The following is a 15,586-nucleotide window of genomic DNA, read 5'->3' as shown; positions in this document are numbered from 1 at the left end:
TGTCAATATTGTGCAAAAATTTTAATAGCTATCGTGTTTATTTTCTGTACGTTTGTCACAAGGTTGCAATTTACAAGCGTAGGTTGCGAGCGAAAACCCCTTTTGAGCTCGAAACCGCAATGTCAGCCTTCAGGTAAGAGTTCTCATATCGTGCCGGGGCCTGCACATAACTGTCCCGCGGGTCGCATGTTGCCGACCCCTGGTGCACAGTGAAGGAAATGTCGAATGCTACTCAAGTGCTGCAGGAAAGACGTCGTGAAGGAAAAGAAAGAACATGATTAGATCAACCTTATCATTTTTTTAGGAAAACAGCACGAAATACGAGGACAGCATAGGGGGACACACAATTAACGCGAGAGATAATCGAGGCTCACAGGATTGCTCGGGTAAAAAAAAAAGAACGTGTAAGCGCTCCATTAGTTTTGTTATCCGACAAAAAAAAATGCGTGCCAATCTGCTGCTGCATCAAATTCGCAATTGACGTCACCTGCTCTAATTTTCTAACATCGGCGTCCGTTTGCACCCTTACTTTTGACGTTTTTGATGATCGTTATTTTTCATGTGCTTGATTTTATTGACGAGAGCTGATACGTGGGTGTGCATTTATTTACGTTATTCACTGCAATACAGGTTCAGTTGCCAGTCAGCGCATCATCTGTTGTGCTTGTGCCTCTGTTGTCCTCATCTATCGCGCTGTATCACGCTATCTTGCAAGATATGTTAAACCAAGTAGCCAACAAGTTCACCCTTTTTTTTTTACTTTTGCAGCTGATGTTGTCCTTCAAGTACGGCTCGCACCGGCTTCAGAAGGCGTGGACAAAATCGACTGACTGTATTACAAATAAACAAATATTTTGCAACATAAAAGTTGCAGGATGCGTAAACAAACATTCATATACAGACGTGCAGTGCGGTTCATGATGCTATGAACACTGCGAACAAAAAAAAAACACTGACGTCCTACACTTACTCATGCGACCTTTAGTCTTCGCTTACTGAGGAAAGGGGAAAAAAACTTTAATGCTTTCATATACTACACTCAGAAATATAGGCTGGCAACAGTAAAAAGTTGGTATTAAGGCGTGACACAAATGCAAGTCACCAATTTCACTAGCAAATAATATTGCAGTGACCACTTGAAGTACTCAGCAGCATATTAAGGTATATCGTCGAGAACTAATTAAAGAAGTAAACTCCCAAGAAGGCAGCGATTTTTCGTAGTGCGTTCGGGAACACTACCAATATCTCATAACGTTTTCCGCGAGGAATGTTCCATGAAACATCGAGACGTATTAACTTGCAAGAACACAAGAACGCAGTAGTTTTTCGCATAAATTTCTGGAACGCTACATAAATTGTTGATACAAAGTTTTCTACGCGGAATGTTCCGTGGAACACCGAGAGGTACTTCCGATGCCTGTCTGTCAAGATTCCACGGTGTTCACTTGAAGCACTCGGCGGCGGAGAGGAGCATGAACTTCTCGAACAGGTTCCTTGACATCAGGGCACACACGTGCGACAAGCTCGGGAACACCGGTTCCAGGTATCGCAGTCGACCGGTGTCGTAGAAAATGTCGAAACGCCTCAGGTTTATATCCTCGCGCTTCAGCAGCGGACCCAGGAGGTTCTTGACCATCTCGTCGTACGTCTTGCCTGTTGGTCGTCGCATGGACGCAGGTTAAGATAACAAAATTAGCTTAGCTTCACTGACTTAACGTCGCGGACACTGCATGATGTTAACAGCGAAACTGGCTGGAGTGCCGTAATCGAAAAGCCCGACTTCATAGAACTTCTCAAAGCCAGCACATCGATTTGCACAACTTAAGATGGCTGAGGAGTTTCTGTCCATACCACGTCCTCTCCCACATCTGACCACAAGAACATTTTTTTTTTATTTCGACAGAAGCATGCTTTTAAAAAGCACAAACTTTTGTTCTTAACCAGAGTTTATCAGGATGACTAAAAACCCTTGAGAGTGATGAACTTTTGTTAAAATAATTCTTTATTTACTTCGTTACCTTCCAAAAGAAAGAGCGAGGTCAATTTGTACCAGCTGTTATTAGTAATTTAACTTATCTACTTTTTTGGAGTAGTTTTGACATATGTAGTTTACTTTCTTTAACAGCAGTGTCTAGTGGTCGCGTTTGACAGCAATGGGGCCTGACCCAGTTCCACTTTTACAACCGTCATTGGGTGCTTCACGCAAGCTACAGATGGGAGCAAGGCCGCAGCCAGGAGTACCCCGACACCCTTCCCCCAAAACTTTCGTGGGTGTTTTTTACAAGAAAAAATGAAAATGGGTAGTTTTCTCTACTAGTCCGATACTAATAACCCCCCCCCCGCCCACTTTCGAAAATAAGTACTGGATAAGGGCCTGTACAGGAGCCAATCAGAGTTGACCAATTTGATTCTTATCAGGCTCAATCGCGATCAGTAGTTTACCACGTGGTATCAGTACAAGAAATATTTCTAAAATAACTGGTGCATTTGGGGCTTCTTTGCGTGTCACAATAATAATCGTCGTCTATTCCTCTTGCCTTCCCATACGACTGAAAACCAAGACTTGTGTTCCAGAGATGCTATTCCGGACACTGTCAGACTCCTCCCCCTGCTTAATTGCGCAATGGCGGCATTCTAAACCAATCAGGGATGTCTTAGTAGCCCTCTGGACCAATCACAGTTGACGAATAGTCGAATTTGACAACATGGCGGAATTCGGAAATATCCATAATAGCACCCCAGGTCCTCAAAGAGGCACGCGCTATCAGCGTGACACGGCATAGGAAAGTGCCGAGCGCAGAGTTTTTGTAAAGGCCAGATGACAATTATTTTTGTGTGACAAGAGACGCCTCAAATACGTCTTTATACCAGAGCGACGCGAACGCTGATTGCGATTACCAGAGCGACGCGAACGGTAAAATTTATTTCAGAAAACGTATTCACTTGCATCTTGATTTGATTTGTGACACGAACAGAATAAATCCCAGTTTCGAAGAAAGGGTGAAGCAGTGAATGCGATGGCACTTAATTGCGATGTTATACGACGCAACTGTAGCAGCTAACTCTTTCCGATCCGTGCTCGCAGAACTCTACAAAACGCCGGTTCGAGAGAACGTGCGGCTGCTCTAGCGACCAAAGCGGTTTCCTTGCTGCCTGTCCTTTAGAGGACCCGTTTGAGCAGATAATGGCTGCCGACTGGGCTGCCAGCGCCTTGAACCACCACGAACTGAACGCTTGAGCTCAGTGGGATCGTACGAGGGCACTTGTGTTTAAAAAAAAGTTTTTCTCCTCCTCCCTCCTGTCAGCGTGAAGCAGTGACAGCACAGCAAGTTAATGAGCCGTCGTCTTCTGATGCCGGTCGAGATATCAGGCGCGTCAGCGGTCGCTACCACGCCCTTATGAACAATGTTCTAAGTTGGTTTGCCAGCGCGTGGCCTCCGAGAGTAGCCGGCAGCGCGCCGTAGCAACGGTGCACCGCCGACTAATCTCGGAGGCCATGGCCGGCGACGTATCCCCGCCTCCCTACCCCTTACCTATGCCCCTTCGCTCTTCTGTGCGACAAAAGACGACCGGCGCGCTACCTTTCTGCTTAAGGAGCGCAGGCATGTGTACAGGAAGAAAGAAGGGGGGGGGGGGGGGGCAAAGTTAGTAGCACACATTGACACAATATGGAGGGGAGGCGCTGTGCCTGGAGAGGAGGGGGGCTAAGCCAGAGTTATACATTGACCTAATGGGAGGATTACCCTGCGACGTACCTTGCCCCCCCCCCCCACCCTTAAAAGGAACCCTGCCCCTAACTGCCAGCCTCGCACACGCGGGTTGACGTTATTGCATGCACCATATGGGCGACGGAGATGGCCTGCTCGTTTCATTTCCGCTTCAGCCGTGATAATCCCCAGTGTTTCCATGATTTTTTACTAGCGCGTGTAACAAACGATGTACCGATGTGCTGTCATCAATTTAGACTTTATACAGAGCATGACGGTGACGCCAAACAACAGCCAAGAGGGTTTATATAGTTGCTACTAAATAAAACATAGTCTTTCCTTGTATGATATAGCCTAGGGTAGCACATAGTGAGATGCCGCGCTGCTCAATTTTGTCACCCCGGATAAGTTTCGGGCCATCTATCGGGCCAAAGACCTTATCAGAGCCAAAAAGCCCGTTCTTGACACTATACACTGGGGGTACTGCCCATCCCTTTCATTTGCCGGTGATTAAGTAAAGTTGTTTTTCTCTCTCTGCGCAAATATACATCCTAGCAAACTTCTTCAACAAGCTCATTGCTTTGCTCAAGCTAATTTCATTACTACTGGTTGTATTGGTTCAGAAATATATACTTATATTGTCGTTATATCAAAAATATTGTACCCCGCCTTTATAGCAAAACTGCCAATTTCATTCATTGCATCATTGATTTATTTGTATTAGTCCTCACGAAAACCACTATTCAAGCAAAGCAAGCAACCAATGATGACAGCAAACAAAAGCGCACCTACGACAGTCTTGTCGGCAACCGATGCCGAACAGTGCTGTATGTTGGAGGAATTCACCGGAACGAGCTTGTCCTGGGACGAACCGACGAGCAAGACGTTCTTGAAGTACTCAAGACCTGCGAAAACGCGAGAAACCTTAGTCACTCGAGATGCATCCTTTCGTATAATTAACGAGCATTCACAGAGCGTTCCTTTCAACTGGCCGCACAACGTTTTTCCAAGTAGTAGTCGAATGACTTCGATAAAAAAAGCTCACTGCTTCAGAAATGAACAGCCGCAAATTAATTTTAGAATCCGTCAAGTAAGAGCGCAGTTACAGGAATTCGTGGCACGCTCCAAGAGCTTTATCTCTCGTTTTATACCAGCGAGCGTGCCGAAAGCTACGCAAGGACGGGGTTGACAAGGAGGCAAAAAGTTACGTCACTTCGCCAGCGCGCGCCACGACCCTGAACTGTTTCAAAGAAAATAGTATTTCTTGGGATACTTGAAAGCAGAAATTTCGGTCTATCTGTCTGTATATCTGTGATCTGTCTGTCTCTCCCTCTCTTTATCTGTCACTCCCTCTGTCTGTCTGTCTATCTGTCTGTCTGTGTTTGTGTCTGTCAAACGATTGAGCCCCACCCCCCACCCGACGAAAGTTAAAGTACTTGATCATCGCTCAGCCATCTTGATCTGGTGGCTGCGTTTGTACTAGTGAACATTGTCGATCAAAAGGCAAATATTACGCATATATGAGGCACAACCTCAATGCGTAAGTATTAGGTGGTGTGCTCCTTTACTAGAAAATCTGTAGATGCGTAATTCTATAGACCCTAGTGTTTTTTACTCTGCACTCAAACTGTGACGCTATGCCCGAAAAAGCACACTGCCGACAATGTGGTGCTGGTGGCCCTAAGTTCTGCACAATCCCCTGCACAACTACTGCCAGATGGCGTCCATATTTCAAGCAGCGCCACCATACAGAATACTAGTGTCTTTAGACGTTTGCCGCAAAGCACGCAGATACGCAGCCGTTTTTTTTTTTCGTTTTTTCTTCGAGCGCAAGGCTCGCCAGACGACTCTCGGTGGCCTCCCGCGGCGGCCAAGGTAACTATGCAGCTCACGACGCTCAAATCAGGCAATGACCACGGACATTGGTCTGTAACGTGGTCATTTGGTTTCATTATATCATTTGTCAAGAGAATGGTAGACTATTTCTCGCCGATTTTCAGAATCCATTGTAAATTGCAGGCCGTGTGCTGTTCTATAATGCTTCGCTCGAGTGTTCGCAGGAGCCTCGAATACCTATCGGCGGCTTTTCTATGCTGAAAAATTGTTGCAGGGCCTCTTTCAAACACAACTGCAACGGAGTTTACAATTCACAAAAGGCCTATAGACCAGAGTTTCTATCGCTTGTAAGGGCGAGCCATCTGTAGCAGGGCGCTGCAGGTCAGGCGGAGCCATAAAGTTTCCTACAATATTTACCAGAGCAAAACTGTGGCGCTACGATCGTTCCGCCACTATGGGAAGCATGAGTACAATGCGTGGATTGTCTTATCCTTCGTGCTTGCGTTTTGAAACGCACGCGTGGCTTTGTTTATCGTTGCATTTTGACTTTTCTTTTCAGATAAAACAATGGCTTTTTGTGAACCTCAGTGAGCTGGTTTGCATTGATCAACCTAAAAAGGTCAAGATTGTGAAGTGGCACTGCTCAACTTTAGCAGAACCTGACGTGCCAACAAAGCGGCTATAGGCTATATATGAAGTCACGCACAATCGAGAGAACGAAGTTCAAGAAAATCCATGTTCTAACCATCGTTTCTGTACTGGCTGAATTGTAAGGTTGTGTGGCTCCAACATTCACTAGGCGACAGTACTATAATTAAGCTCTATGAACAGAGTGATCGACCACGACAGCGACCACCTGTCCCGACTGCATGCTTGCTGCCAGTGTCCGTGCACCATCAGCTGTGACGAAACCAAACCCGCGGCGCCTGCGCTGGCCGGGCCCACATTTTGATAACTGGCTGTCAAGGACGTGTTTCTTTTGAACGTGGGTGTAAAAGTAAAACGATGTGGTCTGTAGTTCTGAACAGTGTTAACACACTTAAACATGCCGCCCAACTACGAAGTTAGGCATACGAACGAAAGCGTCATGAAAAGCTCGGAAAAATAAAATTATTTATACCAATACTGAAATGATGGAACTACAATAAGAGGCCTGAGGTGCGGCCTCACCGGTAACCACCGCCGGGAACGCACTCCCTCACCAGAGAAGGATTGGCCACCCTGGTGCAGTATCTGGCCACTACCTCCCACATGGATACGCCAAATAACTCACGGCCCTCAGTCCACAGCAGCTGCGAAGCAACTGACTACGGCGGCGGTCAGATCTGCAACGCAGCAGAGGGTGCTAAGAATCTCTGGACTACAGGCCGCCATTGGAACCTGAACTTGGCAACGTTTAACGCTAGAACCTTATCTAGTGAGGGAAGTCTAGCTGTACTATTCGAAGAGCTAGAGGGTGTTAAATGGGATATAATAGGGCTCAGTGAGGTTAGGAGGACAGATGAGGCCTATACGGTGCTACAGAATGGGCACGTCCTTTGCTATCGGGGCTTGGCAGACAGAAGAGAACTGGGAGTGGGGTTCCTAATTCACAGAAACATAGCTGGCAACATAGAGGAATATTATAGCATTAATGAAAGGGTGGTAGGTATTGTAATTAAACTGAAAAAAAGATACAAGATGAAGGTAGTACAGGCTTACGCGCCTACATCCAGCCATGATGACGCTTCAGTTGAAAGCTTCTATGAAGACGTCGAATCGGCAATGAGTAAGGTAAAAACACAGTATACTATAGTGATGGGCGACTTTAATGCAAAGGTAGGGAAGAAGCAGGCTGGAGACCAGGCAGTAGGAGATTATGGCATCGGCACTAGAAACGCCAGAGGAGAGCTACTAGTAGAATTCGCAGAACGCAATAATTTGCGGATTTTGAATACCTTCTACAGAAAACGAGAAAACCGCAAGTGGACATGGAGGAGCCCTAATGGCGAAAATAAGAACGAAATAGACTTTATAATGACCGCACACCCAGGAATCGTGCAGGATGTGGAAGTGGTTGGCAAGGTACGATGCAGTGACCATAGAATGGTACGGTCTCGAATTCGCCTAGACTTGAAGAAGGAACGACAGAAACTGATACGCAAGAAGCCAATCAATGAGCTAGCACTGAGAGGGAAAGTACAGGAATTCAGAGTGTCGCTGCAGAACAGGTACTCGGCTCTTAGTGAGGAAACCAACCTTAGCGTAGATACAATGAATGATAATCTGACGAGTATCATTATGGAGTGTGCAGTGGAAGTTGGAGGCAGGGTAGTTAGACAGGACACTGGCAAGCTTTCCCAGGAAACGAAGAACCTAATTAAGAAGCGTCAAACCATGAAAGTGTCAAGTACAACAGACGAAATAGAACTGGCAGAGCTTTCGAAGTTGATTAATAGACGTAAAGTATGCGATGTAAGAAGGTATAACATGGAGAGAATTGAACACGCTCTGAAAAACGGAGGAAGCTTCAAAGCAGTGAAGAGGAAACTTGGGATAGGCAAAAGTAGGATGTATGCACTAAGGGACAAAGAAGGCAAAATAACTACCAATATGGATAGGATAGTTAAAATAGCGGAGGAGTTTTACAGAGATCTGTACAGTAGCCGAGACAACCACGACCTTAATACTATAAGAACTAGCAGTAACCCAGACGACACCCCACCAGTAATGATAGAAGAAGTCAGAAAAACTTTGGAGAGCATGCAAAGAGGCAAAGCTGCTGGTGAGGATCAGGTAACATCAGATCTGCTGAAAGATGGAGGACAGATTGTCTTAGAAAAACTAGCCACCCTGTTTACGTGGTGTCTCCTGACGGGAAGGGTACCAGAGTCTTGGAAGAACGCTAACATCATCTTAATACATAAGAAAGGAGATGACAAGGACTTGAAGAATTACAGGCCGATCAGCTTGCTCTCTGTAGTGTACAAGCTATTTACAAAGGTAATTGCTAACAGAGTAAAGAAAACATTAGAATTCAATCAACCAAAGGAACAAGCAGGATTTCGAACAGGGTACTCAACAATTGACCACATTCATACTATAGGTAATATAGAAATGCTCAGAGTATAACCAACCACTATACATAGCCTTCATAGATTACGAGAAGGCGTTTGATTCAGTAGAAATATCAGCCGTCATGCAGACACTGCGGAATCAGGGCGTAGATGAAGTATATATAAACATTCTGGAAGAAATCTACAGGGGATCAACTGCTACCATAGTGCTTCATAAAGAAAGCAACAGAATACCAATCAAGAAGGGTTTAAGGCAGGGGGACACAATCTCCCCAATGCTATTTACCGCGTGCTTACAGGAGGTTTTCAGAAGCCTAGAATGGGAACAGTTAGGGATAAGAGTTAATGGAGAATACCTTAGTAACCTGCGGTTCGCCGATGACATTGCATTGCTGAGTAACTCAGGGGACGAATTGCAACTCATGATGACGGAGTTACACAGGGAGAGCAGAAAAGTGGGTCTTAAAATTAATCTGCAGAAAACGAAAGTAATGTACAACAACCTCGGAAAGGAACAGCGCTTCGAGATAGTTAATGCACTTGAAGTTGTAAAAGACTATGTCTACTTAGGGCAGGTAATAACCGCAGAGCCTAACCACGAGATTGAAGTAACTAGAAGAATAAGAATGGGGTGGAGCACATTCGGCAAGCACTCTCAAATTATGACAGGTAGATTGCCATTATCCCTTAAGAGGAAGGTATATAACAGCTGTATCTTGCCGGTACTTAGCTACGGAGCAGAAACCTGGAGACTCACAAAGAGGGTTCAGCTTAAATTGAGGACGACGCAGCGAGCAATGGAAAGAAAAATGGTAGGTGTAACCTTGAGAGACAAGAAGAGAGCGGAGTGGATTAGGGGACAAACGGGGGTTAAGGATATCATAGTTGAAATAAAGAAGAGGAAATGGACATGGGCCGGGCATGTAGCGCGTAGACAGGATAACCGCTGGTCATTAAGAGTAATTAACTGGATTCCCAGAGAAGGAAAGCGGGTTAGGGGGAGACAGAAGGTTAGGTGGGCAGATGAAATTAAGAAGTTTGCGGGTATAAATTGGCAGCAGCAAGCACAGGACCGGGTTAACTGGCGGAACATGGGAGATGCCTTTGTCCTGCAGTGGACGTAGCCAGGCTGATGATGATGAAATTAACGCCATCATTAGCTTTTCTAGTGAACGAAAGGAGGAGAATAAACCAATGGGTTGATTTTGTTTGTCAGTTTGTTTGTTTGTTTGTTTGTTTGTTTGTTTGTTTGTTTGTTTGTTTGTTTGTTTGTTTGACAAAAGTTAGTAAAAGAAACCGACAACAATGTGTAAAAGGAATATGGGCGTTTATGTAGTCATCGAACTGTAACGTCGTAATTACGATATGTGTGTAAACAGCTTACCGGCTGGTAGAGAGCTATCCGAAGCATGTTGTCTAGCGTGCATTACCATACATTTGCACTAATTGAAAGAAGCGCTTCATTGCGTATTTCGTTCTTGTATATCTTTGTGCGCTATCAGAAGCTGTGGGGTCAGTGTACCAAGCAGTCGAATCTCAACACTTCCTCACTTATAGGCAAACTGACATTCAGTCGCAGCTGGCCTTTCATTCGCAACCGATGAAACGAAATTCATTCAGCGTTAGGTCGTGGACTTTTGCACGCCAAGCTCACCTGGTGCCTGACTCAGTATGTACAAGTAGCACCTGCGCAGGTCCGGCGAATCCTGAAGCGTGAGCTCCTTCAACGAACTCTTCATGTGTATCTTGGACAAGACAGAAATCTCTGGAACCAAAAGCAACACAACCTCGTCAAGCCCAAACCAGTATTGTGAATGCTGCCTGTATCATCTCACATGCGACCGTAAGAGGCTGCGCGAGGGAAACAGCGAAGTCACATCGTCCGCTTTCCGGTAAGGTTCACACACGGAATAACACTTCTCTATAGACTATATTTTCCGTAAGACAACTCCATGTTTTCTTTCTGGTAACTTCATATTGTAATCTGAAGTATCAAGGCCACGAAACATCTAGGCACAAACCCCACCGTACATATTCATGCGTATGTAACACTGTTCCTTTCGCTGTTAAAGACACAAAGTGCAAAGATTAAACCCCTAATATGGCGGCTTTTAAACACATCCGTTATGTACTCTATAGCGGCGGAGCACGTGGACGCTGTGGCTGTCCGAAGCAGGTCCCTAACGTTAGCTACAAGCTTTAGTTCATGTTTCATTTATATTACAATGACCTGTCATACAGTATGACAATGTTCAGTATCATTACAGGTTCATACTTTTGCCTACTTCTACAGGAAACAGCAGCTCAAGCTGCCGGCTGGCCGCTTATGCAAGTGTGATTACGTCTGTATACTGTCGGTGTCAAATGAAACACGAACAACGGTAAGCATTAGAAACGGCACAGGGCACACCATCCAATCATCCTTGTGGACAGGTGCGCAGCACTCTGGTTTTGAAGCACATGCGCATGTCCATCGTGATGACAGAGCGCCAGGCATACGGTAGCTAATGCTAGCAGCTGTTCGCGTTTCATGTGACGCCGATAGCGCAGTCCTAACAGACTAAGACGTAACATCAGAACTTTCAGTGTGACGACCGGCACCCGCATTTGCGCAAAATAACCCCGTCATTTTACTGCAAAACTGGCCTGATCGATTGATTGATTTGTAGGGTTTAACATCCCGAAACCACCATATGATTATGAGAGACGTCGTTGTGGAGGGCTTTAGAAATTTCGACCACCTGGGGTTCTTGAACGTGCACGTAAATCTGGGCACACGGGCCTACAACATTTCCGCCTCCATCGTAAATGCAGCCGCCGCCGCGCCAGGATTCGATCCCGCGACCTGCGCGTCAGTGCCGTCGTGCAAAGTCAAGTTGCGAAGAGGGTGCCTGTGTGCGCATTTCGACAAAGCGCGCTCAGCTGTGGTTATCTGCTAGTTTGTACCTTCTTAGAGATGTCACACCACACCAGCGTACTTCAGACAAACAGACACCGCAGGAGTGCATAGAGTTCCCCTTCAGGAAGTGGAGGAGGCGTGGCGAAGCAGCCTCCTCTCGTTCCCTGTTATGTCAATGTATGGGGGCTGATATTGCGCCTCCCCCCTCTCTTAAGTGAATAGGAAGCCCCCCCCCCCCCTTCCCTGCCGCATGCCTACGATGTCAATAGTTTTACCGGAAATTCGTGTTTCTACAATGAACGCTGCCAGAAAGGACCAAGAAAATAAAATCTAAATATACGTCACATACCTCATGAAATAAGCCAAAAAAAAAAAAAACACCATTCCACGAAAGTGCGCTTATATGGGCCAGCTGAGCGCCTTGAGTGGGTTTGCGCTAACCCTATAGCTGTGTTTGTAATTCCACTCCGTCACATTGTGCTGAACGCACACACACACAAACACGCACATGCAGATAAAGGTTTTGCTCGAGCACATCATATAGAGATTTTGACGGCTGCATTATCCCAGCGCCGATCACAGTAGAAACGTAGGCGAAGAAACGTAGGCAGTAGAAACGTAGTCTTGCTCACCAAACGTCACCTTTTATAAACTTAATTTTACTGGGATCAGCGCTGTATTTTCATTTGTTCATGTTATTCCCCGACCAAGCGGGGCTCCGTCCAACTCTGAGTAATAAAAACATATGGCGTCAGAACTGACTCTGAGGCTCGCCGTAGTAGAGTGCTCCAGAAATTTCTACCATATGGTGTTCTTTAAAGGACACTAAAGAGCTAAACCATTGTTTCTTTCCTTATTAGTAGAGAACAATTTCACAATCCCAAAAACGCCGATCGTATACCTCTACCCCACGCTAGGTAAGAGAGAAAACGCGCGAAAAACAAATGCTGCTGGAGATGCCACCACGAGATTGCCGCACCAAACACCATGACGTCATACATTTCGAAAGCGCTTACTGGTTTCTACGTAGCTTCTAATCAATAAAAACGAAACACATTGTCATCTGTAAGTGCCATAAACCTACATACGATGTTTCAGAATATTTCATGGAACCAATCTTGCGAAAATGCGAAAAATATATTTCGGAATTTTTGACATACCACGTGGCAGATTCGGCGCAAAATTTTGAAAATGAAACTTCAACCTTCGTTTTCTACGCTAATAATGAACTCATTATAGTGAAACATACGGCACAATATTTCTCAGAGTTCAGTTTGTCAATTTAAAGAAATCCATTGTTTCTCTTCGGCGTCCTTCAAGGTGCGTTGACGTGGCACAGTACGCGATCGTCTGCCATATATCCTCCATCGAAATTCCGTTCAATTCTCGACCACCTGTAACACTTGCGAGAAACTGCGAGATGCATAGGAATGGTGGACACTTACGAAACCTGAGAAACCTGTTCTTGACGTACGCAACGCCGAGGTGCGGACCGTTTATGGAAAAGAAGGTGTGAAGATTCTTCACGTACGGTCTCATTTGGGGGCATGTGAGGGCGGCGCGCACTATGACACATCCCAGGGAGAAACCGATAAAGCTGAAAAACAAGAAGCAATGACAGGGTACGAAGTTTACATTAGGATAACAACGTCACATTGGGACGACAATGACACATTAGGATGACAAATGGTACATTAGGATCACGCATTAGGATGACAATGCCACATTAGGATCACATATTAGGATGACAATGGCACATTAGGTTGACCCATTAGGATGACAATGGGACATTAGGATCACACAATAGGATGACAAATGGCACATTAGGAATTGGAAAACGGTAAGACTAGCGATCAGGGCGTATCGGTATGTCGTTTTCATTTGGTAATACCGTAGTAACGGAGAAGGACACACAGGAATTGAGACGTCTGACGAAACCGCTCGCTAGCCTTACGCCTTAATAAACGAAGCAAAACGAAGAGAACAAATCGATGAGTGAGTTGATTTACATTTCTCACCTGAGCTTGAAATCGGTCGTTCCTATGTTGTCGAGGTAGGATGCCACCTCAACAGCCAATCTCAAGCCGCAAACAGATATTTCGTGAAACGTCTGCTCCTGCTAGAACACAACAGGATAAAAAAAAACAGTTCAAATTCCAGCACCCTTTTCTAACACTACCATATATTCGGCATGTCCGTATTCACGTGAGCGATGTGGGAATAGAAATTAACATCAAAAAGAAAATCCTCACAGGCAGTGGTTGCCACCTTGTCTTTAAAAACAACCCCGCGTTCCTGCATCGCCTGTTGTGAAGGCGGAAGCTTTAAAGAGCCACTCACAAGGTTCTCAAAATACAAAAGCAAAAACGAACGCGACATTCCCTCCTGATATTTCTTGTCGTTCTAGCACACTTCTCTGACGCTTACAGTAGCGGGGATGCTCTCGATCGGCCCATAAGCAAAATATCAAATGTAATTTGTCTCCTACACTGCTTTGCCATGCTGCCGCTCATCCGTTTTTCTTCGTATCGAATGAATATCGTGCAGGATCAATCAGCCACACTTCATTTCAAACACTATATTCAGATCTTACCTCAAGTACGCTTCATCAATGCATTCTTGCACCCTTGTTAACGCACTAGAAGCCATTCAGAATCGTTCAGCTTGTTTCACCGTCACTAATTACTCTCGCACTGCTAGTATCTCAACAATAAAACTACCAAGCGGCTTACTTTCCAGTCGTCAGGAACATTGCCATCCTGCCACGAGATGTTGTAAAGGCTCAACAGTTCTCTCCTTGCACCATCCCCAAGTTTGCACAAGGCTCGGTACGGAATACCATCTGAACCCGGAGAAGTTGAACGCCTGCAGAGAGCGAGTGCCACCTCGAGCTCCTCCACTGTAAAAGGGAGGTCCATGTGGTAGTCACGAGAACCGGGGACGTCACCTCTCAGTGGAGAATCTGGACGAGTGGCTTGGTTGGCGATTTGCGCACAGAAATCCTCTGCGACATTGATGTTTTGCCGTCCTTGAAAGAGCGCGAACGCTTTTAACGAAGAACGCTGCTCTTTAGGGTGACGCAGACCTTGCACCATTTTCCAAATGTGTGAGAGTGTCCTGCGAGGGTCTAGTGACTGGCAGAACGTTCTCCATCGTTCCGACGCTAATCTATCTATGCGACGCTGAATCTTCTTTTGCATCCTTTTTGCTGCCCTAAGATCGTGAATTCATTTTGTGCGCCGATACCGACGCTCGGTAGTCATAAACCATTTCTCTAAACAAACAATGGGGCGGCTTACTGCTCCCCAGTAGTAGAGTACATAAGGTACTCGAATCGTCAACCATTTCTCTAAACAAACTGTTGCACTAAAGCTGTTCCGTATCTCCCTAGATTTTGTTCAGATGAAAAGCAGCCTATGGCGAAGCTCAATCAGGCGTGCGTAATCACCTTTACTGCGCACCACAACAGCTGGCCCAAGCACTGCCAAAACGCACTCATGTGCCAACGCGTTTTGGTCTGTGTAAGCATCTCGCTTCTACCGAGGAGGTGGCTTCTACCCCTTACGCTTTCTAAGCAATCATGTGATGGCGTCATAGAATTAGATTCTGCCGACGCGCACTGAATCCACGTGCTCCTGCGAGGCGTAGTGATCAACTCGCCTGGAGTGCTCCAACAAGAGTTCGGGACGAGTAACAGCAACAGAAAGTATACAGTGACTATGGTGTCCTCCACTTGCAAAGGTGCGTTAACGTCGGGCAAGGTGCCCGTTATAAACGAAAATTTAGGTCAACCAATGCGCGGCTTCACATGCAAGTCATGGCTCTTTTTTTTCAGTGGCAGAGGGTGTATGTTTAGAGGCGAAACTCCTCTTAAACTAGCCTTGTCCTATGTCAGCCGTAACCGGCGGTATATCCTGAACAGTACAATAGATGGCGCTGTCTAATCACCACTTCTCATCTCATTTTCTTGATTGCGTTGGTCTAGTAGAAGCATGTGCAATATGACGGATGGACGCATGAATGGAAGCATGGAAGGATGCACGCACGCGTGGACGGACAGATGGATGAACGTACGTTTCGCCCCACTC

The 15,586-nt window shown here is 45.8% G+C and overlaps 1 protein-coding gene across 2 annotated transcripts; it reads right to left on the bottom strand.

The window, feature by feature from the left end:
- Positions 1-588: 588 nt before the first annotated feature.
- LOC142771283 (protein FAM135B-like) lies at positions 589-13,658 on the bottom strand. 2 transcript variants are annotated; one of them, XM_075872759.1, is made up of 5 exons: positions 13,517-13,658; positions 12,944-13,095; positions 10,254-10,364; positions 4,496-4,612; positions 589-1,653 (listed from the first exon to the last, which is right to left on the bottom strand). In XM_075872759.1, exons 2-5 carry the CDS (start codon positions 13,035-13,037, stop codon positions 1,442-1,444), a joined length of 534 nt encoding a protein of 177 aa, XP_075728874.1. In that variant the 5' UTR covers positions 13,038-13,095; positions 13,517-13,658; the 3' UTR covers positions 589-1,441. The 2 variants fall into 2 exon arrangements, with proteins under 2 accessions (XP_075728874.1, XP_075728875.1); XM_075872760.1 differs by lacking the exon at positions 12,944-13,095 and having other exon boundaries at positions 13,517-13,635.
- Positions 13,659-15,586: the final 1,928 nt, after the last annotated feature.

This window comes from Rhipicephalus microplus, chromosome 9, assembly GCF_043290135.1.
Source record: "Rhipicephalus microplus isolate Deutch F79 chromosome 9, USDA_Rmic, whole genome shotgun sequence".
Taxonomy (NCBI): domain Eukaryota; kingdom Metazoa; phylum Arthropoda; class Arachnida; order Ixodida; family Ixodidae; genus Rhipicephalus; species Rhipicephalus microplus.
This window is presented reverse-complemented; position numbering and strand designations above follow the sequence as displayed.